General features: G+C 49.5%; 1 protein-coding gene across 2 annotated transcripts in view; it reads left to right on the top strand.

Moving 5' to 3' along the window:
- The window catches only part of CCM2 (CCM2 scaffold protein), a 349754-nt gene that overhangs the window by 163504 nt on the left and 159387 nt on the right, over positions 1-26863 (top strand). For both annotated transcript variants that reach the window (XM_078662564.1, XM_078662563.1), the window contains one exon: positions 4952-5128. In XM_078662564.1, coding sequence (XP_078518690.1) covers positions 4952-5128 — 177 coding nt within the window. The remainder of the gene's footprint in view (positions 1-4951; positions 5129-26863) is intronic.

Below are 26863 nucleotides of genomic sequence, written 5' to 3'. Positions count from 1 at the left end.
CCTACTGCCGTGTCGCACCTCTCCCCTCTCCGCCCCCTCCCCTGCCAGCCGTGTTACGGTGAAAGGCTTGTTCCACATAGGAAAGATATTCTTCTTTAGTTTTCACTCCTTGCATCTATCCACTATTGTTCCAGATTCATATGAGAGAGGTACACAATTATTGACCCACTGCTACTGTTTGTTGTCATATTTCATCCACGAGTACCACCACCCGATATGATGTTGTCATGCCTACAATACCTCTTCGTTATTCTGTCCCCTTTGCTTAGACGCCCGCTCCGCACCCCACCACCATTTGTTCCCTCCCGAGACCGCCCTCCAAAACAGAGCCCCCAACCCTCGTCCGCCCCCCGGCAGACAGATGCGCCCTCGCCACACCTCTCCTGCAAACCTGGCTCGCGTGTCTCCCCCCCCCCCCCGCCGCCTCCCACTTGTCGTTCTTTGCTTCTTAGTTAATGGTGTGGCAGCATGTGAGACGGACAAGAAGGGGGGGCGAGGGGGGTCATAGCCCATTCTTGCAGATCTGGGGCCATGCTTCTTTCGCTTGTCTAGCAGGAAACCAAACTCCACCGTGGCTGCCCCCGCACTGCCTCCCCCCCCTAGTTGGACGAAGCATCGGTCGCACGCCTAGGAGTCAGCACACCGTACAATACTCGCCTCCAACATGCTGCACCACGACAGCCCACTTGTATCCAGCATCTTACACCCAGGACCTTATACCCAGGTTTCACAAGTCTCGCCACCCCGACCCCGGACTCGGTCGGCACCTCCGTGCCAAGTGGTGCTTACACGCGACCATCGCCCGCATTTCCCGTGCTTCGGAATTCAAATGCTCTCGCCCGACAGCCTCTAACAGCAGCCCACCTCTCATGCATTACCCGCCATCTCCCGAGCCTCGCTTTCCCCGCAGTATTTCTTTTACGCCCCCAATGATGCCCCGTACATCCCCAAGACCACAACCCGTCCCCATCCACCAGACCGGCAACCTCCTACCAATGCATAGTATATGTATTTTTGTCCTAAACCAAAATTAAAATGCTGGCCCTGCATAACGAAGGTCATTTTTAATTATAGAGCCACAAATAGAGTATTTAGAAAACCATGGTGTTAACCCCTGTGGGGCGAAAAGCTTCATTGGCTTGGCGCACCATAAGAGGACTTCTTATTCTATTTGCAATACTAGCCACCCGGCAACCTCCTTCTCCCGCTACCTGCCGCAGCTCCCTGCCTCCCCCAGATCCCACCCCTCCGACCAACTTGGTGCCTGCCTCATTTGGTCACCCTTTAGGAAACTTTTGTCACTCTCACTTGTGAGCCCCCCAGCATCAGGCCAAACCCAGCGTTGAAGCACCATTGTGCAGCTCTGCGATGACCCGACAGCGCTTAACCCCCTGCAGCAGAACATTTGCAAAGCACATTTGATCTGAGTTAATAAGAACTTGTTGTTTGTTTGTCCTCTCAGACATTCATGCAGCTGTTGCTTCTCCAGTGAGACAGTCACTTCCTCCTTTCCTGTCCTCCCTGTATCTTTCGCTGTGTCCACCCTCTGTCGTGCTCCCTTCCTCCGCCCTCTCCTTCTTTCCCACCCTAATCTAAACCCTCTCTTTTCCTTCCCTCCATTCTCTCTTCCATTCTACTCTTCCCTCCAACGTCTCTTTCTTCTATATACCAATTTATTTTATCCATAGCTGTGTTCTCCTTTCCCCTTCCCCTCTTCAATCCCTCCACTGGTCTCTCCTCTTTTCCACCCGTTATTCTTCCTTTAAATCCTTTCTTTTCCAGATTCCTCATTCCCTCCCTCACACTTCTCATCTCCCTCTAAGACTGCCTTGATCTACGCCACCCTCCCTGCCCTGCTTCTCTCCATCGCATCCCTACACCCCCCCCCTGCCCTCCCTCTCTCTCTCTCCTCCTCTCACACTGCCAGACTCCTGGCCACCGGTGCACTGAGATGCTCCCAGCCGAGCACTGGCCCCAGTGGAGCCAGCCACAGCCCATCCATCACTCTTTATCAGTGCCCATGTGGCAGTTCGGTGGGCCCTGACACCAAGGGGAGGGGGACCTGCGGGGCCGCGCGGGAGGGAGCTGGTGGAGACAGGGGGAGTTATTATTGAGGTGATAAGCAGCCATTACAAACAACAACAACAACTGTCCGGTCTGGTAACTTCAAAGAAACGTTGCATAATGTATGTAGGCCAGGAATGTAAACAGTCAACGATACAATGCAATGCTAGGCAATAATGCTTTATTGGCATTACCGAAGGTCCAAGGATTGCCAAATGCTAGAGGTGTCACATTTACAAAAATTATAACTATTGGCTTTGTAAAGAAGAAAGCTATTAATGTAGCTATTTAGAAAAAACAACACATAAATAAAAAACAAAAAAATAAATAACACCTATAGCTCAAACTTTACTACTGCGAGACCTATTGCATTTCCAATGCTTGTTTTAAATGCATGGAGGGGGGGGAGGCATGTTCCCCAGTTCATCTCTCGGAAGAGAGCCTGGCATAATCATAGGGAATTCCTACTTTAATAATAGGTCCAACTCTACCCTTGTGATCCTCATCCCACGAGACAATTTCCACCGCCCTTACGGCGCTTGTCCTGATCTAGTCTTTCTACACTGGCCCGCCTCGCACGTTTCCCCGCGGTTACGGCATTTAAATCAAGCCGCCAGCGAGGGCGCCGTTCATTATATGCAGTTTCAGGGAGACTTAACGTACGCGCTTCTGCTTCACTTTCAGGTAATCGGTTCTCTGAACACGTGGCTTAACCCTTAGTGCCCGTATGCTGGTTGTACTTTGAACTTAGCACTGAGCGCTCCCTCCTTTTGTAATTCCAGAACGCCAATCCAAATTTGTGAATCATTTGGCACAAACTACGAGGGTGCCCCTTTTCCTTATCCGCGCTACATGCTCTAACAGTTATGAGGTATGTCTTGCTCCACAGCTATCACAGGATTAACTCGTGGTATTCACCACTTCCAGCCACTTCTGGCCTATAATACATGACCTTCTTCTCCCCAGCTATCATATGGATTAATACATAAATTGGAACCGCCATGACATGCCTACATTACCTGGGCTACTCGCAACACACGGAGGGTAAGCCTTTTTAACTTATGCGCACATGTGCTTGATGTGCCTTTTTGATACCCAGTCACAGACCTGATCAATTCCCTTATACCCATTAGGTGACTAAGCCACCGCTCCCCTGGTTGCTCCCTACTACCTCTGTCCTGAAGAAGATCCGCACGGCCGAGGCTGCTAATTCCCCTTGCGCCCTAAGTCGGATCGAAACGTCGACGCATTTGGATAGGCCTAGACTTACCTCTACATATTCCTTATCGTGCAAATTTGAATTTAATTCTGTATCAGTGTATATAATCATGAACTGTAATATATGAAAAGCTAGGCCACATATGACGGTGAATGTCAACCGTTCATATTGTTTATGTAAATAACATGACGTTTTCTCTCCCTTCTATGCCACTGAAATCCTTTTTCTCTCACTGACCAACACTGAGCACCCCTTCCCCACCAGCACATTCCCCTTTGGAGCAACCTCCCTTTTTGCCTATATCTCATGAATATTACTTGACTTCTTTATTAATGAGTATTAAATTACCAGAAGAATTGAATCTATGGTCTGTGTTCTGTTTATCTTTACGTTTATTTAAAGTTTACATAATTTGACTCCGGCATTGAGGAGCCTGGCATATTTATTTCTGCTCCTTACTCCTCTTAAAACTAAGGAAATACTTTAAATATGTACTTGATTGAATCTACATTGTGATTAAGGTTCTAGGACCATTGTTTTTTGTATCGTCTAAAGTACCCAGGTCCAGGACCATTATTGGGTTAACCCCATTTTCTGAAATGGTACCCAAGGAACCTAACACTGCTACGTAATCAGATGTACATCATGTGAATCCAGAAAGGGATTCATGCTGCAAAATGAAATGGTTATTAACCAGTAGGAGTAGTTTTGCAGTCTTAAGATCTGGATACACATGGGACTCGCCCATCTCCCCGTAAATGGGGGCACAAGCAAACAGGAAAGGTGAGCAATACTTCAGAAAAAGAAATGTTTCAAATAGGTCAGGCGCCAGGAGTAAAAAAAGAAAGAATCTGAAGATGGTGACCATGGAAATGAACTTCCGGGGCGCCGTGTGACGTCACACAGGTGATGGACTTAACATCAAATGATTGTCGACCACGCCCACACTAAAGTACAAAAAAAGTATTGAAGAGTAGGACAAAACACAATTCCGGACCCAACCACTAGATGGCCAAAAAGATGCACAACATGTGAATCCAGAAAACACTTCAGGCTGCAAACTAATCCTACTGGTATTAATCATTTCGTTATTGTGTATCAGCACATTTCCAATAGTCGCAGAATGAGTATAATCCCTTCACACATCAGGCCTTTAATGTTACGCTGGCTATCCATGAGTGGGAATTTAGCTTGCACAAGGAGTGGTACAGCTGCACAGTAACAAGTGTACACCTCTGTACTCGATTACCTCATGAAAATATCAGTTAATGGTCCCACCACAAGTGGTCTGCAATTCCAGTGGTAGATGAGAGGATGACTTATGTGTTGATGATCTAGCATTTATATATCTGGAATTAAAAGTGTATACCTTTTAATATTGCTTGCATGTTTCTGTGTAAAAGTTGTGGTATTCCAGGCCCTCCTTTGTGTTCTTACCTGTATGTGCCAGTGTAGTAGAAGAACATTTTCGTAACTGGAGGTCAGCCAGGATCTGTGATTGTGGAAGGAGTCTCTTTAAAATGTAAACAGCACTGCATTGTACTGCACAATGCTGACTGGGAAGGCTTCACACCAGTTCCTTGATTTGGTTAACATGTTGGTGAGAATATTGTAAGATGCATTCTAGTAGAAAACCTTTCACTCAGCTCTTCATCTCCTTCCCTGCAGCCTGGGATAGTGTCTCCATTCAAACGAGTCTTCCTGAAAGGAGAGAAGGGTCGTGACAAGAAAGCGCAGGAGAAGGTGACAGAACGGCGGGCCCTCCATACAGTGTCCCTCTCGCCGACAGAGCATCGTGTGGAACCAGATATCCTGCTAAATGACTACATTGAGAAAGAAGTCAAGGTGAGAGCTTCCTATTATCCTTGTTTCTTTTTTTGTGTGTGTGTGTTTCTTTTTATTTTTTTTACCTACTGGTGGTTACCAGTAGGTACTTGTAGTTAGGACCTAGCTTCCGTAGGAATATAATTTTTTGTTTTTCTGATAACATAAGCACCATTTGATGAAGCTTAACAAAATGTTCTAAACTAGTTTGCCACTCACTTCAGCTGCCGTTTGCAAAGTTTCAGAAGGTTTAGTCAAGAGGGGGCTGAGAACAAGGGGGGAGGGTCCTGGAACACCTTTTCCCCACGTAATTTCCCATAGGTATTGTAAACACGACTACAGACCAAACCGCTGGACGGAATTACACCAATTTTGCTAGAAAGTTAGGTTTTGATCCAGAAAAAGTGATTTTTGTATTTTGGTGTAAATCTGTTCAGTAGTTTTGGAGTATATCTAGAGACACAGAGGGTCTGCGGATCAAACAGATCTCATGCTGAGATCTGATTGGCTGCCAACACTTCGGCCAGAGAGAGCTAGTCTTAGCAGGTGGCAGTAATACAAACTGAGAATAAGTCTGCACCGCTATTGTTTCTTTTCTTAATTAAGGACTGGTCATTCATGTTGAATTGTTTGTTTTGTATTTGTTAAATGTAATTTTGTTTGGTATTTATGATTCAATGAAATGTCGAATTATAATGTATGTCCTTCTCTTATGATATGAGTTAATATTTTGTATGTATGTTCTCTAACTAATGTTGAAAGTAATAAGTGAAATAAATACACTAAACCCTCTTTATGATTTTTAAAAGGGTGATCTTAAGATATTTTGAAAAATAATACGTCCACACAATTTTTTGTTTTCTTGCTTATCAGTGGCCCAGTTTGGACGTAAAGACAGGCCCAACCCCCCAGTGTTTAATAAACCCCTGAACAATATTGAACATTTCTTTCGTCAACTTATTCGAGGAGTTAATCTGATTGGCAAAGAAAGTCCTAATGGACTTACGCCTTAAGGCATGACATTTTCTTAGCGCTGTTTTGTGTATATACACTTGGCTGCCGGACCGTAGTGTTTGCGCCAAGCACGCTCCAACCTCTTGCAAAGACTCTTCTCCAACCGGAGCTTGTCTTTGAACCATGAAGCTGAGGGTTTGCTCCTAGCAAGCTTCCTATTTTTAATTGGGGTGGTTTTATCCAGGGCTGAGGTGACCCACTGCTTAAAAGTTAGTGCATCCTGACAGGGGTCTCCCGTGAGAAGGGGGAAATTGGACTGTAACAGAAAGCCCATTGATTGAGTGGAGACCTTGCTCCAATTCCTCTTGACTTCCAAGGTGGTTCTTACCAGATCTTTGCGGTGAGACCCACAGATACTAAAAGTAATCAAGCAATGATCTGACCAGGTCAGAGAAAGCGGGTCCTCTACCTGTAATGCCTGATCATTGGTAAACAGTAAATCTAGCATGTGGCCTGCCATATGTGTAGGTGCAGTTACCCTTTGCGTCCGATTCAACCGTTTTAGGGTATCTTCCAACTGCACTTCTAAGGGGCAGTTGGATTTGTCCATATGGACGTTGAAATCTCCAAGAACTGTCAAATGAGTGTATTTCAGTGATAAAGCAGCAATGGTGTCAAGGAGTTTCAATAACTGGGCTACTGGGGCATTCAGGGGTCTATAGACCAATAGTCCTGCCATAGGGGAGGCTTTGCCAGGCTTAACACTCCACACAAAACTCCACACTTAGAAGAATTTCTGAGTGAAACCAGTCAATGTTAGCCTATGGAAGACAAGTGTGTTATCGGCTTTTAGGTAAGTACTCGACTGGCAGAATTAAGGTTCTGGGCATAGACTCAGGGGTCTCCCAGGGTCAGGTAGGTACAGTTGGTACACCCTCAGCGGCACAGAGGCAGTCGGGTGCGGAGGTAGTTAGGCCCAATGTTATCCAATGAGTGGCAGGGGGCCTTCGGTTGGTGGCTGCTGGCTAGAAGGCCACGCAGCTGTGGGAGCTGGGCCCCTGGTCAATTGCTCAGGGCAAATGGGGAAGTAGGGTAGGACACAGGTTGCACTGTGAGGGGCACTCAGGCGGCTAGGTGCAGGGTGCTTTTGAGCCGTCGGGCGCTCAGTCTTATTCCATGGATATCGTGAAAAGGGAACAAAAGCTGCAGGCCCGGGGGCGGTGGATCTTCTGGAGCGATCAACACCTCAAGGGATAAGTTAGGATCTTGGAGGGTAGGTAGGCACCCCAGAGTTGGGCACAGGAGGCCAGGGGGCGCGAGGTGCAGGGGTGTCTTTGGACGTCGGGAAATCTTACCCTCTGCTGGTCGCGGTAGGAGGGGTCCCTGGTTCTGAGTCTGCAGGCATCGTCTAGGTCGTCGAGGAGGGTCCTTGGGCACTGGATTCCAGGTCAGAATCGCCGGGGGATGTCCTGAGGGTTTTTGTCCACTTGGGCACAGGCCGGGCATGGTGGGTGCAGAGTGGGCTGGATTCGCAGTACCTGGCTGGCACCTGGGGTATTGCTGTTTGAGCAGAGCCACTGCTCGTGGGAGTCCCAGTCTTAAGAGGGTTAAGGCAGGCAGGTCCTCCGGTGTTCTTGAGGTTCCTATCCGCAGGAGATGCCGGGATTTAGCAGGAGCAGGTTCAAGGATCAACAGGTCTGTAGGGCTCGGGCCAAGTCAGTTGGTGTTGTCCTCTTTAGCAGCTGCACGACAGGTCTTCTTCTTCTTGGTCTTATTTCTTGTGTCGAAATCTGGATCTGAGGAAGGAAGGTTCGGGGTGCCCCTAAATACTACATTTAGGGGTGTTACATTTAGGGGTGTTACAGGTAGGGGAAGGGCAGGGACCAATAGGTCCCTGTCCTGGGGTGATTACACCACCTATCCTGCTCCTCTCCTGTGGGAGGGGGGCAGGAGCCTAACTCTGATTGGGCAGGGTTCCCCATCCTCAAGATGGCCGGAGCCCAGAGTTGTGCTTCACCTCGCCTCTCCCACCTGAGGGGTGGAGTTGGCACAGGTGGGCACACCCCTTTTCCTCATGTAGGGTTTCCTGCCAGTCTTCCCGCCTGAGTGGGGGGGCCCAGTTGCTGAGTACAGAAAGTGGTCTGGAGAAGCTCACAAAGGCGGTATGCCTTTGAAGCTTCCCCCTGCCCATCCTGGGGGAGGTGCCCACATCACTGGCATAGGGCACCCAGCTAGAAGGGTGACTGATGTATGCCAGGGCAGTGGGTTTGTGGGCATGGCACACAGGGATGTGTGTCATGTCGACTCTTTGTTTAGGTCTGCACCAGGACACTCAGTCTGCCAAGACAGGGTGTGGGTGTCAGGGTGCAGGGTCCCTAAGGGTGGCACAATAAGTGCTGCAGCCCTTAGGGGTCTTCTCTGGTCACAATGCCCTGGGTACCTAGGGTACCATTTACCAGGGGCTGACATGTGGCCAGAGATGCCAATTGGGTTTCAGCTTCAATACAGTTTCAGGGAAGGAACACAGGCCCTGGGCACCTGATTGCAGGAGCCCAGGGTACACTCAGTCAAAGCACATTAGCAATTCAGCAAAAAATGGGGGCATACCATGCAAGAAAGATGGCACTTTCTCACAGACCGCGAAAGTGACGCGACCACGAAAGTGATAGCGGGCAAGATGGTGCTTGTGCTCGGAAGCGCGCGTAACCACAAGCTCTAGGCCGCCACAAGCAAAAACGGGTGTTAGCATTTTCTGGAGCCACACTCTAAAAGTCGTGCAGGGCAGCGCATGCGCTGGCTCAGCGAGACCTAAAAATGGTAAGGGGAGGGAGCAGCAATAACCATAAGGGACAGTGTGAGGAGTGGTATGGTGAGAAAAAAAACAGGGAGGTGCAGAGAAGAGACGGCACACCAAACAGGGGTATAGGGACTACAGCATTGAAAGGACTAAGCATGTGGGATGAGTGATGGAGTGTCTATACGAGAGACATTGGCTTTGTCAATTTGTCTTAGCTATGCTGCATAGTTGGCATGTTTTCAGATTGCTTATGTGTGACATTTGAATGGTTTCAGTGCACTTATGAGTAACATTGAAGTGCAGATGTGTGACATTTAAGAGGGATACTTTCTTGCGAGTAAATTCAGACACAGGCTGGGACTTCAACTTTGTGGCACTCTAATATAGACGTCTCTGTTCCCTATATGCCATTCAGGACTCGTGTTTCTCTGTCCTTACACACCCAACATCAATTATGAAGTGCTTAGGGGGCCTTTGGAGGCATATGCTTAGTCTGAACAGACATCACTCATGAATCTATCCTATGCCATAATCACTGAGTATGTTTTCGATAACATTGAACATTTGTTGTAGACTTGTACAATAGTTTTTTTGCATGGTTCCTTGTTTTACTCAGTGTGTTTCCAGACCTGGCAATCTTTCTTTTGTGTGTGTGCTCCACACGGTTTGCATTTCATTAAACACATTTATCCTCTTTCTGTGTGGAACAACCCCTTGTATTTTTATCCCACAGAAAATAGTTAAAATAAAATGTTGTCAGTACAATATAAACTGGAAGGGCAGTCTAATGGATTAATGCACATGGTGAAGAGATGAGTGAACTCTGCTGGTTATGCCCAGGTGCCTAATGGGTGCAATAAGCTTATTGATTTGCTTATGGAGTTTTGTAACCCGTTAGCAGTGTTACCTTGAGGTAACTTCCGAGCGCTGGTAGCAGTTTTAAAGGATCTCTATAAAACAGTTGACTACTGCTGTCTGAGCAGTGTCCGCACCTAAAGTTCTTCATTTGAATTTAGCAGAGAGCCCTTATGTCGACTTTAGATTTCTTGATTTCTTTTTAAAGCGCCAGCAAGGGTACTCTAAGTGTTGCCGAGTTTGGATGTATTCCCAGGCATCTTCCACTATGTTCAATGCTCTGTTGTAACTGATTGAAAGCGAATGAGCATAGGTTTTTAGTATGATAACATAATACTGTTTACAAGATGCACAAATGAAGTTGACAGTAATTATGGGCACCTATTAGTGGTTGCTGCTTTGTAACCTCACATAATAATTGCGACCGTAGGCCCTAGCATTCAAGAAGACATTAGCGGGAACAGATAGTCAACAGCTGGAAGTGTTTGCTGTCATGTTTAGGTCTCGTCTGGCGTCAGTCTCTTTCCGACAAAGCGACACTGGTTCTCTGCTCTAAGAGAATAACGTGCTAGTTCTGTTCCTGGTCGTACATGTGGTCCTCAAGTTCCCACTTCAAGTGGTCGCCCGTGTGTTCTCTCGGAACCCTGCGTACATATTTGCGCTTAGAATGACCAGCTCGATTCCCTTCAGGTACGCCCCGAAATGAGGCACTAATCCTGTTTCTCTTTTAACCAGCCTAGTTTCTGCTGCATGTATATGACCGCAAGAATGAGACGGCTAGTGTGGTTTCTGGTAGTTTTGTTTCCTGCTCTCACAATCATGCAACCAGAAAGACGCTGGCACTCGCAAAATACAAAGCTCGTGTGGTTACTGGTAGTTTTGTTTCCTGGTCTCACAATCATGTGACCAGAAAGACGCTGGCACTCGCAAATACAACAAGCATTGGAAATGCAATAGGTCTCGCATTAGAAAAGTTGGAGCTATTGGTCTTGTAAATGACACATATTTTATTTATGTGTTGGTTTTTAAAATAGCTAAATTGATAGCTTTGTCATTTACAATGCCAATAGTTATAACTTTTGCAAATGTGACACCTATAGCATTTGTAATGCAATATGTTTTATTTACGTGACTTATATGTATTCATATTACAAATAACAATGGCCTTTATTTTTTTATAATTAATACTTAAATAAAAAGTTATTGTAATTTATAATGGCAATAGGGGTGTAGAGAGAGGGGTGTAGAGAGAGGGGAGAGACGCAACACCAACACAAATCCAGTAGCATTAAAATATTTACAATAAAAGTGAAGATAATCAGCAGCTCGTAAAAATGTGATTCTTGGATAACTGCTGCCAAATGGAGGGCAAGAACGCGTTAAAATTACAAAATCGGTAAAATCTGTGCCTGGCTTAATCAATCAATCTTGGGCAAGAACAAAAGCGATTTGAAGAGGACATGACAGGAAACAACAACTGAACAGAAGACTCAGCCCGCTGTAGGGCAAATAATTTTAGAAATGCAAGGTTGGCGATGCATCTAAAATGGGGTATGGTTTACCTGAAAATTTCTAATTTCTTAAAAGTCTCAGCACGGTTATAACGTGAATAAAAAAATATGTGAAACAGCCTCAGAATGAAATAATCGTATGTAGGAATTCATAAATCACCAGACAGGATAATTCAGGAGGTTAATGCGCGCAATATAGGAGAGAAAATGTGTGCGCGCGCCTGGCCACAGACCTCAGACATAGCTTACAGTTAACTTGCCTGATTGATACCGAGGGTTGTGAATAACCTGAAGCGATCACTGAATTTAGAGAAGATACCACAGAGGGTTAATTTGTTTATAGCAGGAGTTCTTGTTGTAATTGCAGGTAACAAGTTCCAGTCCTTGCAAAATAACGCAGTGGGCTATGTCTTTGGAGCAAACATCTCCATGCAAATGGCGAGATTTACGTTTGAATATGTGCGAGGTATTTTCTAAAATGAGAGCGTTTGGTAGTAATTAATACCATTATTTAGTTACCAAAAAAACAAAAACAGTAAGACGAACAAGACGGAGGGCATTGCTGTGGGGAGGGGGGAGGAGAAATGCGAAACGGCCGCAGCAGGGGGCGGAGCGGGGAGAGCGGCGATGGGGGAGAGACACGGGCCGTAGTGTGAAGCAGCAGGGGCCTTTGTGCCACAGACCTCAGACACAGCTTACAGTTAACTTGCCTGATTGATACCGAAGGTTGTGAATAAGGTAACAAGTTCCAGTCCTTGCAAAATAACGCAGTGGGCTATGTCTTTGGAGCAAACATTTCCATGCAAATGGCGAGATTTACGTTTGAATATGTGCGAGGTATTTGCTAAAATGAGAGCGTTTGGTAGTAATTAATACCATTATTTAGTTACCAAAAAAACACAAGATCACAACGAAATAAGAAAGTATAACTTGAATCCTAAAACAAAGGTGAATGAACACAGGCGTGCTGGCCACAGAATATGCAAATCGGTTTAATGCAGCTGCACGCTGCGACTAACACGAGTTGATGTCATCCGGTCCAGGCTTTGGTCAAGGTAGCCAGCAACAGAACCTGTAGTGTCAGAGCACGATTATCCTACAAGTTTTGTGCTTCTTCTGGGCTTGTGCTCTCAAGTGAAGTTAATGGCAACCAGGCAGTCACTGGATTCTCAAAAACAGAGTGTCCCACAGTTGCATGGCATTCACTTGGGAGGCGAGGGAGGGAGGAGAAATACGAGACGGCCTTGCGGCCGTGAGACGTGTGAAGCAGGGGGCGGGGGGAGCGGATGCCTTTGAAGTGAAGCTAAGCTTCACTTCAAAGGTGTGGGAGGAGTGCGGCTGAGGGAACAGACGGCGATTTGATGATGTGCACACGCATTTTAGGTCAATGCGCTTGCGCATTGACCTAAAAGCCACGGGCACACCACCAAATCGCCCAGTTAGGTAAAGTCTGTTTAAGACGCTAAAGTCTCGCAAGCTCAATGCGCATGCGCATTGACAGGCGAGACCTAAAAAGCATTGAAAATGCAATAGGTCTCGCCTTTGATTAAGTTAAAGCCATTTGCTTTGTTAATGGTATTGTATAGCAAAGCAAATGGCTTTAACTTAATAAAAGGCGAGACCTATTGCATTTTTAATGCTTGATATTTTTGGTTCCGCTCAGTCACAGAAGTTAAGCATGTGACATACTGATGCACATGTATTGCATCTTTAACACAGGGTGTGCATGGGGCTCAAGAGGGATCTCAAGCACATTATAATCTGTTATGCTCGCAGTGTCTGCCCTCGCCTTAAGACCGGTTCTCAAAACCAACTGCCTAACACCGCCGGGGAAGGAAACCCAGCGCTGCTGGGAGTGCCACTAAATATGATAATAAATTAAAGAAAACTTATCCACTCCATATGTTAAACTCAACTTAATTGAGAAACTGACCTGTTGTCAGTTGTACAACATCCAAAAGCCCGAATGTTTCTACACCAATTCATAATAAGTCGTCATCAAATTTTGGTCCAAAAGGCTAAGATTCTATAATTGGCTGCTCCCATCAAAGTACAGCCAAAAATTATGTATTCCCATTTGCCCCCTCTGTAGGAAAGATCAACTTCGGCCTTTGCACATTTCCATTTGTGTCCCACAATCAGTTCAACAATATTGAGCCTGGAGGAGGAGCTTGGCGGGCATCCGAGATGGCCGCGTGAGCACAGCGCTCCCCGGACCCCCGCCGCTCCCGGCATAATATCCTGCATGAATCCTGATTTTTTGCGAGGATTGGTATAGAGGACGTTGGGCTGATCTACCTGGACCTTTCAGAACTTTATTTTGACACCGGGTGCCTGAGTTATGGTGATTTGAACTTTTGGGCTCCGCCCTTGAGGTGCGCCCGGGACTGGGTGAGGTTCGGTGGCCGTCTTGGAGTTGAACAACAACGGCAGGGGGATTGGACTTGTGGGTCCCCTTCTTAAGTTTCGGTTTCGATTCTGCCTCTGACTGGGACATCGGCGAGAGGGTCGGGCCAGAGCTGGTTCCAGGAGACGCGTCGGCTGTCGGGCCTTTGGCTGGACTGTTCTCCTATTTGGCTGCCCCTATCCTGGTGATACCCTTGTTACGGTCCTTTGGTCCCGAGGCCTCCATTTCTGGTGCCCGGTCCGTTGACCCTGGTGAATCTCCTTGTGACGCATCTCCAAAATGGCGGGCAGAGGGGACCGGGAGACGCGCAAGACGAAGACACCTCTGCGCGGGGGTCCGGTCCAATCCAACGTAATGGACCGTTATACCCATTCTAAGGGGTCCCCCGGAGCTGCCCTGCCCGGTCCCAGTGCATCTGACCACGTCGTGGATGCGTCGACGGAGCCTTCCTTGCAGGATATCATGGGCGCCATTTCTGGCATGAGAGAGTCAATAGGCCGACAATACGAAACCTTGACCCACAAAATTGACACCGTGGCAATCGATGTGAATCTAATTCGAGCCGATCTCTCCAAAACGAACGAAAAGGTGAAGTCGTTGGATATCAAATCATCCAGCCTCACGGCGGACGTCTCCGAGATACAGACGGAGATTGGCAATCTCCGTAGGGTGAACGATTTCATGACCCGGCGCTTGGAAGATTTTGAGAATAGGGCACGTCGCTGTAATGTTCGCGTGGTTGGTGTACCGGAGAACCCAGAACCCCACTCGGCTGATCTCCTGGTTGAAGACCTGATCCAGAACCACCTTTCTCCGTCTGGCCTTAGTAAATTCTTCACAGTGGAGCGTGCACATCGTGTTCCGGGGGGCCAGGGTAAGCCAGGCGCCCCGCCGAGACCTATTGTTGCCAAGCTTTTCCACTATAGAGATCGGGACGCTATCCTGCAGGCGTCGCGGGTGAAGGGCCCGGTGGCCTTTGAGAATGCCACGGTGAACTTTTATCCGGACTTTTCCCAACAGGTCCAGAAGCAGCGGATGGGATTTCGTGGTGCCAAGAAGCGCCTTAGGGACATGGGGATGCGCTACGCTATGCTCTTTCCGACCAGGCTGCGGGTTGAGTATAATGACCGAACTTTCTTCTTTGATCGGCCGGATGCTGTGAATGACTGGCTGGACTCCTTGCCTAGCCGATCTCCTGAGACTGAGTCCAATGCCCACCCGGGCGGTGCTGAAGGTGGTGTAGAGAGCTGAACATTTCGTCTATGCCTGGTGCCTTGTTTTGAATAACTCTTCCGGGAGTGTGTGCCTTTGTTCCTCTACCGCTTATGTGATTTGATGTATGTTCCTTTTCTCGTCATTGGTCTTGTTCGGGGTGGCGGGTGGGACGGAGCCTTTCCTCCTCCGGGGTCTTTGTGTAGAATAGGGGTTCTTGGGCGACAGGCACACTGCAGGTTGGGGTGGCTTTTTAGCTTTTTGCAGGGGTGCAGGGTGGGGGGTGTTTTCTTGTTCTTTGGGGGGTGGGTGGTTGGGAAGTTCGTTGTTTGTGTGTTCTGTTTTCAAGGCGACTTTATCCTGTATTTGACGATGTTTCTGGTGTCATGCTCATTGGTGGGGGGTTTGGGCTTTGTTGGGTGGGATGGGGGGTAGCGGGTTGAGATTTGTTTCGTGGAACGTTAACGGTCTGGGAGATCGTATCAAACAAAGTGTGGTGTTGAAATGTATACGACGTTTATCTCCCGATATTGTTTTCCTACAGGAGACTCATTTGGTAGGCAATGTTTGTCATGCAATGAATAGGTGGGGCTATCGCCTCGTAGCACATTCGGGGTTTACCTCGGGTTCTAGGGGTGTGGGTATCCTTGTTCGGGCTTCCCTCCCCCTAGCTATTGATGATGTGATTCAGGATGATCGGGGGCGATATGCTGTCCTTGTGGGTCGCTATGAGGGTCGTGCCCTCTCCTTATTTACTGTTTATGTGCCCCCGGCTTGCAGACTTCTACCTTTTCAGATTTGGGCCGTGTCTTGTTGGACCTCCCTGATAGTACTCTCTTTCTGGCTGGTGATTTTAATTCGGTGTTCTCCGGTCTCCACGATCGCCACCCCCCTAGAGATACTCCTGCGGCCCAACAGTGGTTGGGTGGATTTTTGGATACCTTTGGCTTGGTGGATTGCTGGAGGCTTTTGCATCCTACTCAGCTTCAATACACTTTTCATTCTGGGGCCCATGGGAGTCTGTCTAGACTGGATTATTTCCTGATGCCTGCGGCTCAGTCACCAGCGGTCCGTGAGATTGTACACCTACCCAGGGGTATTTCCGACCACTCTCCGCTCTGGCTTCGTTTTGAGGTTGGAGTGGAGGCAGTGGGCCGGGTAGCTCCCATCAATCCGTGGTACCTTACCTCCCCCGAGACCCGCAGCCTTTTGCTTAAGTCTTTGGACGCGTATTTTCTGGATAACGAGGGGTCGGTTTCCTCAGCTGTGTCCCTATGGGAGGCCTTTAAGACGGTGATTCGTGGGCAGGCCCTCTCCCTTATTGTTGAAGCTAAGAGGGCGAGGAATAGGGAGGTGGTGGACCTTGAGGGTGAGATTTCTGCATTGGAGGATGCTTTGGAATCTGGTGTCACGTCTGCGAAACTCCACGCCCTGGGTCTGAAACAATTTGCCTATAAATCCATGGTCACGGATGCTGCTAAAGTGATGTATCGGGAGCAACAGGGTCGTTTGTATGATGTGGGTGACAAAGCGGGTAAATTGCTGGCATGGCTGGATAAGAAGGAGAGAGCTAATCGTGTGGTACCCGTGATTCAGTCTTCGAGTGGTGAGAGTGTGACGGACCCGATTGGAATAGTTGACCGTTTTGCTGAGTACTTCCGTGTGGTGTATACCCCTGTGTCTGTGAGAGATGTGGCTGACTCTCGCCTTCTATTGCGTGATATCGCTCTGCCCAGTGTCTCTGATTTGGATCGTGTGGCGTTGGATTCCCCCTTTACGGTTGATGAGATAGCTACTGCCATCCGTTCACTCCGTTCGGGCAAAGCATTGGGCCCGAACGGGTTGCCGATTGAACTGTACAAGTTGCGTCCCGACAGAGTGGCGCCATATCTTCGCGCCATGTTTCTGGAGTCCCGGGAACGGGGTATTCTCCCTTATGATCAGCGACTGGCCACGATAGTTGTCATCCCCAAGGATGGTAAACCGCGGGACCTTTGTTCATCCTATAGGCCCATATCTCTGCTAAATGTTGAACCCAAGGTATTGGCGAAACTCCTGGCGTCCCGCCTCCTGACGGTCATTAGTGGCTTGGTCCATCCAGATCAATCCGGATTTATCCCGCATCGCAACACGGCTCTGAACCTACGTCGTCTCCACGGCGCGATTGCGAGGGCGGGGCTTCTGACGGAGCCGGCCATTTTGGCATCGTTGGATGCCTCAATGGCTTTTGACACTGTGGAGTGGCCTTATCTTTGGGCGGCCCTTGAGAAATTTGGTTTCGGGCCTGAGTTTATTGGTTGGATCAAGTTATTATATGCGGAACCTCTGGCACAAGTAGTGGTAAATGGTAGAGTTTCGGCCCCTTTCACCCTTGGTAGGGGTACCCGTCAGGGATGCCCCTTGTCTCCGTTGCTTTTTGCACTCGCCTTGGAACCATTGGCTGCTTGGCTTCGGTGGGAGCCTTCGCTCAAGGGGATTCGCTGGTCTCCGGACTTTGAGGACCGCGTTTCGCTTTACGCGGACGACATTCTTTTATATCTCACCTCCCCGCGTAAATCTCTGACGGTTTTGTTTGACGTTCTCACTTCATTTGGTGCCAACTCGGGCCTCGTTATTAACTGGGCCAAGTCCTGCGTGTATGTTCTTTCGGGTGTTTTACCCCCATTGCCGAGCAGACTTCCTATTCAGGTGGTCCAGTCTGGCTTCAAATATTTAGGGATTTTTATTACGTTGGACTCCTCGCTCCGATTTGAGCGTAATCTCCTTCCCCCGTTGCTTAGATTGCGACTGGACGTGGCCCGTTGGCGTAAGCTTCCTTTGTCTCCTCTGGGCAGGGCGGCCCTGTTTAAAATGATGTCCTTGCCGCGGTTCCTCTATGCGCTCCAGAACTCCTATGACGCTATCCCCAAGACCTATTTCCGAGAGATCGAGAGTCTCCAAAGGCAATTGATTTGGGACGGGCGTCCACGTATTGCCCTCGCGAAACTCACCATCCCTTGGTACGACGGGGGCATGGCGCTCCCCGATATCAAGCGATATTATTGGGCTTCCCAGCTGTCTGCTATTAATCACGTGATGTTTTCACCGGGTCGTAATCCTGCATTCGAGATGGATAGACTCCAGCTGCCGGGTGGGGACTTTAATAGAGCGCTTTATTCTCGATCAGCCGGGCGCCATCTTGTGGGCCCATCCAGGATTGCAGTAACTGTGTGGCGAGCCGCGAATGTGAGTTTGGGATGGGAGGATCGATTGACGCTGGCGACGCCGCTTTATGCCTCGGAACGTTTGGGGTGTCTCTGGTCTACTAAGGGCTTCGACCGCTGGGATATGATTGGTTTATGTAAGGTGGGTGATGTATGTTCGAAGGGTAGTGTGAAGTCGTTCCAGGCCCTCCAGGAGGAATATGGTTTGAATGGTAGGGAATTTTTTCGTTATCTGCAGGTCCGACACGCCCTCGCCTCAGTCTTGACTCCTGATGAGGCCCTGCCCGAGTCTTCCCCCCTCGAAGATCGTGTCCTTGATGGGCACCTGCCTGATAGCACTATTTCCCTGATCTATAAGAAGCTGATCAATAATCGGGCGGACTTATTGGTCCGACTTCGGGAGGCTTGGGTCGGTGATGGGTTGGAACTGGACGACGAGGATTGGCAATCGGCACTCTCTTCTCCCAAGGAGGTAGCCATTCCTGCCCGTCTCCGTTTGGTTCAACTTAAAATCCTTCATCGAGTGTATGTCACTGGTCCGCGTCTGGTAACGATGGGCTTTTCCTTGGATGGGTTATGTAAGCGTGGTTGTGGGTTGAGTGCTACTTTTTTGCACATTCTTTGGGAGTGCCCGGTTGTGATGGCTTACTGGACTGCTGTGCTTGAGGTGATGACTGCTGTGACTGGTGTTGCCCTGCGGCCGGAGCCTCGACGATGTCTGTTGAATGTGTGGGAGCCCACTGACTACTCTGTGGCCCAGACCAGATGGGCTACCTTGGGTTACATGATTGCGAAACGGGATATTGCGCAACTCTGGGGTGCATCCAGGCCCCCTGAGGTCTCGAAATGTGAGGACAACATGGACTGGTCCATGTTTCGTGAGAAGACTGTTTATGTGGCCAGGGGCAGACCCGGGGCGTGGACGAAGATTTGGGGCCAGTGGAATGAATATCGTGGGGATATCTGTACGCCTCCCCTTGTGGGCACTACTGAGGTTGTCCTATCTCCCTAGGCGAGCGTTCCCGGAACCCTTTCATACTGTTTTTTGAATTTCCGATTCTCCCCGCTGCTCCCCCCCCCCCCCGACTCTGTTGGAGCCTCAGGGCTCTTGGTAGGTTCTCCTGATTGTTGACCATCCCCTCCGTTCTTTGGGCTGACCTTGATTACCGTGCATTCGCCTTTCTAGTGTTTGTTTTTCTTTTTGTATAAAATAAAAATTCAATATGCTCTGTGACATGTTGGGAGTAATGCTTGGTGCTGATTTGTGCCTGACCACGGGTGTACACTTCTGATTCGTGCCTTGTGCCTTATTATTAGCGGCCAGCCCGTGAGGTTGTAGGCCCATTCTTGTATTTTTCTATGCTTGCTCAAATAAAGGTTTTTGAACAAAAAAAAAAAAAAAAAAAACAATATTGAGCCTTATAATTCAGTAAATGTCTTGGGACTTGAAAAGTCCTAGGCATACCGTAGAGTGTTTGCGTCCAGTGAAATTTACATGTTACGGTCTCCTTTGCCATCAGCCACAACTTTTCTCAACATTTGTAAAGGTATCCTGGCAGAAAGAGGCCTGTGGCCACTGCTCTTTTTCTGCCGCACAACTTTAATTCCTGATAGGAATGGGTTTAAAGTGTCACTTTGTGGCTGAGATTGGAGAACAATTTGCCACTTTAAAAAATAAAAGCTCTATATTGGTGACCATTTCATTCAACTTCAATTTGATTTGAGCCCTGAGTATACCCTTATATAGTAGATCCAGTACCTTCCATATTGCTAGTGTCAACAACGGTATAAATAAACTAAATATAAGCCCCTTACTGTCAGCTTCTACTCAGATGCCGGGTGGCATTGCCTCTTGTGCTCTCTGTACACTTTTATTCAAGAAAAACAATAAAATGTCAGTGTTTTATGTAGGTTCTGTAATTAATGTATCCTTTTTAGGTTGAGCCTGGGCAGTGCATGCGCTGCTCTACGAGGCATGCTGTATTGATGTAGGGACTTGAAGCTCCGCCCACTCTTCACCCATATTTTAAATTGGCTTGTGTCATTGTCCACTGTAAATTGTGGCTGTTTATTGGTCAAAAGGCTTAGTAGTCCCTCCTTAGTACCAGCTTGTCTCATTTTGTAACCTCCCATTGCGACACCCTGTTACGTGTGTTGTTGCTTGGTAGGCTTTAATTACAGCCTTGGGCATTATTTTTTCAAATAGCTTTGTCCTACTTGCTGTTGAACATGCTCTCTCCTAACGTTTACATTTTTTATAGCACACATTTGCAATGCAATTGTTCTTGCACTTGCGAGAGTTTAAACTATTGGCATTGTAAATGACAATGCCTTTTATTTGTTTTAAAAACAACACATAAATAAAAGGCATTGTCATTTACTTTTTTTTTAAAGTTTTTAATTGATTTTATTTACCAAGAGTATACAGCGTATAAAGACATAAGAATGCATCATATTACCACCCGCTCCCACCCCCAAGAATCTTCCCACCCACCCCACCCTGGCTGGTCCTTTGAGGGGCAAAAAAGAAAAGACAAAAGAGTAAAGGTATACATTCGTACACTGGCATGAAGAAGGGACGGCAAAAAAAAAAGAAGAAAAAAAAAGGGAAATTGAAAGAAAAAATTAAGAGAAGAAGCGCTATCCAGAAATGAGGAGAAACAGTAACTTTGCCCTTGCTAAAGCTCTAGTTGGGCCATACACAATATACATATACTTTATCACCAAATCCTATCGGCTTTGCTGTCTTCAGACCATCTGATCTGAGGTGCCCAAATGTCCATCCCCTTGGCTCTGGCTCTCTGCCCCCTTCTTGCATATACTGCAGTCTCTAGCCTGAAGACTGCCAAAAATCTCCCCAGCCATTGTTGTCCCGTAGGAGGAACAGAATCAAGCCAATGAGTGGCTAAGCAGAGTCAAAATACTATCATAGCAATAAAAAGAAAGGTCTGAACCCGAGCTGGTAGTCGAAAACTGCTCACGCACAATACTATCAACTGTGATGTCATCTCTATTTGCTGTCCCAGTTGGGATTCCAGAATGGGTCCAACCTCCATTTTAATTAAATCCAGATTGGGGCAGGATGCAAACATATGTACGATGTCTGCTGCTGGAAAGCTACAACGTGGACATGTTGTTCCCGCACCTCCTCCCCATTTAGAGATATTCTACAGTGTTATATAAAGATTAAACCAGGTCTTGAAACATTGCAATTGGAGGTTGGTAGCAATACAAGAAGTTTGGGCCATATTGAATGATTCTTCTACCTTCCCTGCTTCAACCTGTAGCTGCTCTTGCCAACGTTCACAGTGTTTGTGTATATCATCAATCATCATCTCATTTAGTTTTTTATAGACCCTACCTAGTGTAACTGATCCTTTAAGCAGCATCTCAACCAGCATCACCCGGGCAAAACCCCTGCTGCCCCAGAATTTCTCCCTAAGAAATCTCTTATCCGGAGATATTTAAAGAATTGACTCTTGTTGACCCCGAAAGTTTCCTTAATCCTGTCAAAGGCAATCACCCCAGTATCATCCATAATGTTCCCAGCCATCTTAACACCTTTATCATGCAATATTTTCATAAAGCCGTCATAAAAAATACTAGGGAACGATTTATTACCAACCCCTAGCCCCTGACCCCAACAGTAAATCAAAGATTGATGCGGGAGCCGCCTCCTGCCCTTGATCGAGTTCCCCCCTAATTAGGCTTCCTATTTTTAACAATATGGCCGCCCAGTGGTATAAGTGAAGATTAGGGACCGCCCATTCTCCTCTGTCCCTAGGTAACGTCAAAAATGTTTGCGCTCTCCCGGGGCTGTGACTGACCCAGAGAAATTTAGTAAACAACTGGTTCATAGTTTTAAACCAAGTATTGTTGTGTTTCTATCTAGGACCCTAATTCGATATTCCTGATTTATGCCCTTATGTGGTTATAATAAATAATATCCTTATAAAGGCATAAGAATAATATCCATATTTAGTAATAGCCCATGCAGTCCAAATACGGCAAGGCTACTCCCCTAGACTCCTAGAAAGTACAACGCGTTCTTTAAACAAACCAAGCCTCCAGCAGCCCGGGAAATCCCCCTGCTCTTGTTTTGATTTGCACAAGAACTTCTAGAGTCCAGCAAGAACTGTTAGTTCTTAGTGACGTCTTATGTCCAACCTTACGTCAAACCCGGCACCTTCCTGGTTTAAATATACGTCAGCTGTTCGTTCCGCTCTCTAGAGACCTGCGGAATGGGGAGGCCAGTTAGAAATGCGTCCTGCGCACTCTGATCTAGGGAATCATCCTTTTACAGTGCCGCATAAAATCGGCCAAAGATGTCCGCCTTATCCTTATCTCGATGCCGCACGGATCCCCCTGAGTCCTGAATCCCCCCTATATATTCTTTCTCCCTTTTTTCATGAAGTTGACGGGCCAAATGCCGTCCCACCTTGTTCCCCTGCGAGTATGATATTCGTTGCAGTCTCAGGAGGGTGAACTCCACACGATTGGTGTAATGGGCCCTCAACTTCCCCCTGACACCCGTCAGTGGCCGGAGCATTGCTCGAGAGGGGTTCAACTTGTGCGCCCGTTCTAGGCCTTCGAGCTCTGCCTCCAATTTCTCCCGCTCCTCCCTCCTCAATCGATTAAGGGCCGCATTGAGGGTTATGCAGGTGCCCCTCAAGGAGGCCTTGCAGGCGTCCCAAGTGTTGAACACAGACGTGTCCGAGGTCGGGTTGAGAGTCAGGAACTCCCTGATGGCCTTCCTGAGTTCCCGACAAGAGGCATCATCCCGAACCTGTGCCGCCGGGAAGTACCATTTCCGAAAGCCATCCCCCCCCGCCAACCACTGTAGCATGAGTACCAGCAGGCTATGATTTGAGACAGAGAGCGGAAAGATCCTGTAATCGCGGACATCTCCCCGGAGTGCCTGGCTCAAAAAAATATGATCGATGCGGGAGTAGGAGTGGTGCACGTGGGAGAAGAATGTATAGTCTCGGGCCCGAACGTATACGGTAATCCAGCCATCCATCAGCCCCAGCTCCCCCACCCGCTCTTTCGTTGCAGTGGAGAAGACGCCAGAGTCCGTCCTCTGGGCACGGGAGCTGTCTAAGGTTTTGTCCCACACCATATTGAAATCACCCATGGCAAACAGATGTCCCTCCACAAAGCTTCCCACCTTATCTAACAAGCCCTGAATAAAGCTATTCTGTTGGGCATTGGGGACATATACCACCACAAACGTACACAGACGGCCATATAGCAACCCCTTGACCATCAACCATCTGCCCTCCTTATCACAACTCACTCCCAAAGGTTGGAATTGGAGGAACGCCCGGAAAAGAAGAGCCACCCCCCTGTGCTTGGTAGAGGCAGAAGATCTATAGATGAGGGGGAATTGCCTGTGTCAGAGCCGAAGCTCATCCTTGCGAGCTAGGTGGGTCTCCTGGAGACCCACCACATCTAGATGATGGTCTAACAAGTATTTCCATAACTTTTGGCGTTTCTGTGGGGAGTTGAGACCCTTCACGTTCCACGTGCCAATGCTAAGAGGCATGAGGAGACTGCAGATCCCACTGCTTCACAGCCGCTAAAGCAACACATCCCCGCCTCTCCCATACCACAGACGTCCAATCCCCCCCTCCCTCAATAGGCCCCCCCAGTGCACACCCGATCAGATCCTTCCCCTCCCGTCGTCCGTCCCCGCTCACAGCTCCATGCGTCCAACACACCCTGGCCCAGATCAAATTTGGGAAGGCCTCCATCAGATTACCACCCCTTAGAGCACAATGCGTAGAGAAAACTTCATTCAAGTGCCAGCGAGTCGTATCCCCAAGAAGGGTATCACCTACAGCAAGCATCCAGCAGTCACCACCACCACCCAACCCACCCCAACACCCACCCCAACAGCACCTCCCCCCAAGCCCCCCCTCGGGTCCATCCCCTCCACCCCAACACACCAAGAACCCAAAGAACAAAACAAAACAGTCCAGGAAAAAACAAACCCTGAGGGTAATAGTCCACAGGTCTTCCCAGGGGGCGGGGTCGGGAACCCAACATAGGATCTCCCAAGGCCGAGGACCGGGGTGTCTCCTCAGAAAGTACAAACATACCCTCGGTACCTGAGTTCACGTGCCCCTCCGGCACCATAGGGCCAGCTGCCCGAAGATCAGGCTGCTCCGGAGCTCTGCTGGGAAGACATCAGCGTCGCTGAAGCCACGGACGCCACCGCGCTTCCTCTCTCCTGTAGGCTAGTCGTGCGATCAGGCCGTCTGCGACCCGCCTCTGAGCCCACTCTGTGCCATGACGAGGATCGTCGCCGTCTCCGTGATGACGGGCTGCCAGCCTCAGGTGCAGGAGTCGTGTCGTCAATACCCAGAAGCTCCTTCGCCTCCTGGAGAGAACGAATCTGCGCCAGCCTATTTTGCCACCGAAAGACAATGCGAAAGGGATGACCCCACGAGTAGGAGATGTTGTGCTCTCACAAGTAGGCGGTCACCGGCCGGAACTCGCGCCTCTTCTGGAGTGTCGTGGCAGCCGGGTCCTGATAAAGTTGAGGACGATGTTCACGGAATTGCAAGGAAGGAATGTCCCGTGCCTTTCTCAGGATTGGCTCCTTTAGCTGGAAGTCATGCACGCATACTAGTATGTCTGGAGGAGGACCACCATTACGCCTGGGCAACCCCACCCTGTGGACCCTATCCATCCTGATTTCTTGCAGGTCCTCTTCGTCCAGTATTTGTAGGAAGAGCGCCTGCACATAGCCTCGGAGGTCTCCCGCCTCGCCGTCCCACGGCACCGCCCGTATGCGGATGTTGTTCCTACGGGAACGGTTCTCCAGATCCTCCGCGTGGGCCTGTAGGTCTATGTTCTGCTCCATAAGCCGGAGCACGTCCTGCTGCAGTTGATGGACATCGCCGGCTACGCTCAGGTCGTGATCCTCCAATGTAGCTACTCGTTCTCCGATACCCTCGACGTAACTCCGCACCTCGCGAAGATCCGATGCCAGTTGAGCGCGGAGTTCAGAGATATCCTCCTTTATAGAGGCGAAGAGTTCCGTCATGAAAGCCTTGGTGGCCGGGGCCTCATCATCTTTCCTCCCGGGTGAGGCACTAGGGCCAGGAGACGCTGGCGGCTGGGAGCCTTTGGACGGTCCCTCTTTACCAGGCTTCCCTTTGCGCTGCGAGGAGGCCATCACTGCCGCTCCACTCCGTCCGGGGGGGAAGGCGGGAATCACTGTGCAAGAGAGCGGGACTCCGTCGGAATGACCGCAGCCAGTCGCAGGTGGGGATGCAGCACCAGTGTCCACAGGTAACCCAATGAGCCTTCAATGGACGAGGAAGATCCAGGCGCTATATGTCGTCACCACCCCGAGGTACCAGCATACAGACGTGCCGCGCCGAGGCAGGGAGTTGTGCGGCGGCCCACAAGTCTCCGCCCCACTCGAGGCTATCAGCTCAGGCTAATCGTCTGCAGGGTCCGGGACTCGATCGAGCAGCCCCACGTTCTCCTCTTGCTGGGCACCGCAGCCAGACACTGACCAGTTCCCCTATGCGTAGTGCCTCAGCGCTCAAGCCTGTTCTCCTCTCTCAGCTGGTGGGGGTCAGGGCTTACCCCCAGAGGCCGATTGAGCCCTGGCCACTCAGCACGCGGTCCGGGGAGTCCCCGGGAGGCCCCTCACGTCCCCAGCTGGTCCACCTCTGTGTGCCCCGTAGGGCTCCTCGTCGGTCCCGGCAGCCCCCCACGTTGTCTGGGGAGTCTCAGTGGACGCTCGCGCCTCCAGGCGCACCACCCCGTGTTCCAGGTGGGGTTCCTCGCTCAGGCAGTGCCACTGTCACGCTGGCGGTGCAGGGAGCCCAGGCTCACGACCATCTGCGGGCCACGCTCCTCCCTTCTTGCGGTACCCGGGGCGCCGCGCACCGGTCTGGGCAGATCGTGAGTCCGGGCGCCGAGGCTTCCCCCGCTTTGGGCCGCGCCTCCCTTACGCCTCCAAGGCACGTCGATCAGGCCCAGGTGGGACTCCGCCGCTTCGCCCCAGCAAGCGCTTCCAGCGCGATCCTCAGCGGTCAGGCCCCCCGTCCGCAGCTAGGCCTCAATCCCCGGTTTTGCGTAGGCTACAGGCCGGGCCGGGAGGCGCCGTCACTTCGCCGCCAAAGCCCCGCCTCCTCTCCAATGCCGGAGGTCTCCGCTGCGATGGGCGTCACCGACGGGGCACCCCGCCGTCTGCTGGTCCCGGTCAGCTCACCGCAGGGCCCGCCGTGGTCCACAGCTTCTACAGTGCGGCTGGAGCTACCCACAGTCGCTCATTAGCGCCGACCGGACTCTCCTTTCGGCCGCTCCAGTCTCGGCGGCGCTCTCAGGCAGTTCTCCCCCTCGCTCGGTGCCAGTCGTCGGCCACGGCCCCCAGGGGGCTTGGGGTCGCCTAGAAAACCGCACAGGAGACCGGGGATAAGTGCTAGACAAAGCTTTGAAAGGCCCGGCGCCGGAGGGACTTAAAACACGTCTTACTCCGCCGCCATCTTGGCCACCCCCGCCCTTTTGACGCACTGAGAAAGACGCTGTCTTTTTCTCCCGCCGAGAAAATCCAGCTCCGGTGTTTCCAGTCACCCTTGCGGGTTGCTGGGAGATAGAGTCCTGAGAGACAGATACAAGCCCTCCTACATTCTATTACCAAGGTACGGAGCTGACTAAAATACTTAAGAGAATTCTTGATTCCGATTCCTTGGCAAAAACCAACTTAACTTAGAACTGCTACTTACTTACTCCTTCCCACGTATTAGGCTTAGGTCAGGTACACCGGGGTAGGCGTAGATTAGAAGCACCAGTTGA

Source organism: Lissotriton helveticus, chromosome 10, assembly GCF_964261635.1.
Source record: "Lissotriton helveticus chromosome 10, aLisHel1.1, whole genome shotgun sequence".
NCBI lineage: Eukaryota > Metazoa > Chordata > Amphibia > Caudata > Salamandridae > Lissotriton > Lissotriton helveticus.
Note: the sequence above shows the minus strand (reverse complement) of the source record. Positions and strands in the feature narration are given on the sequence as shown.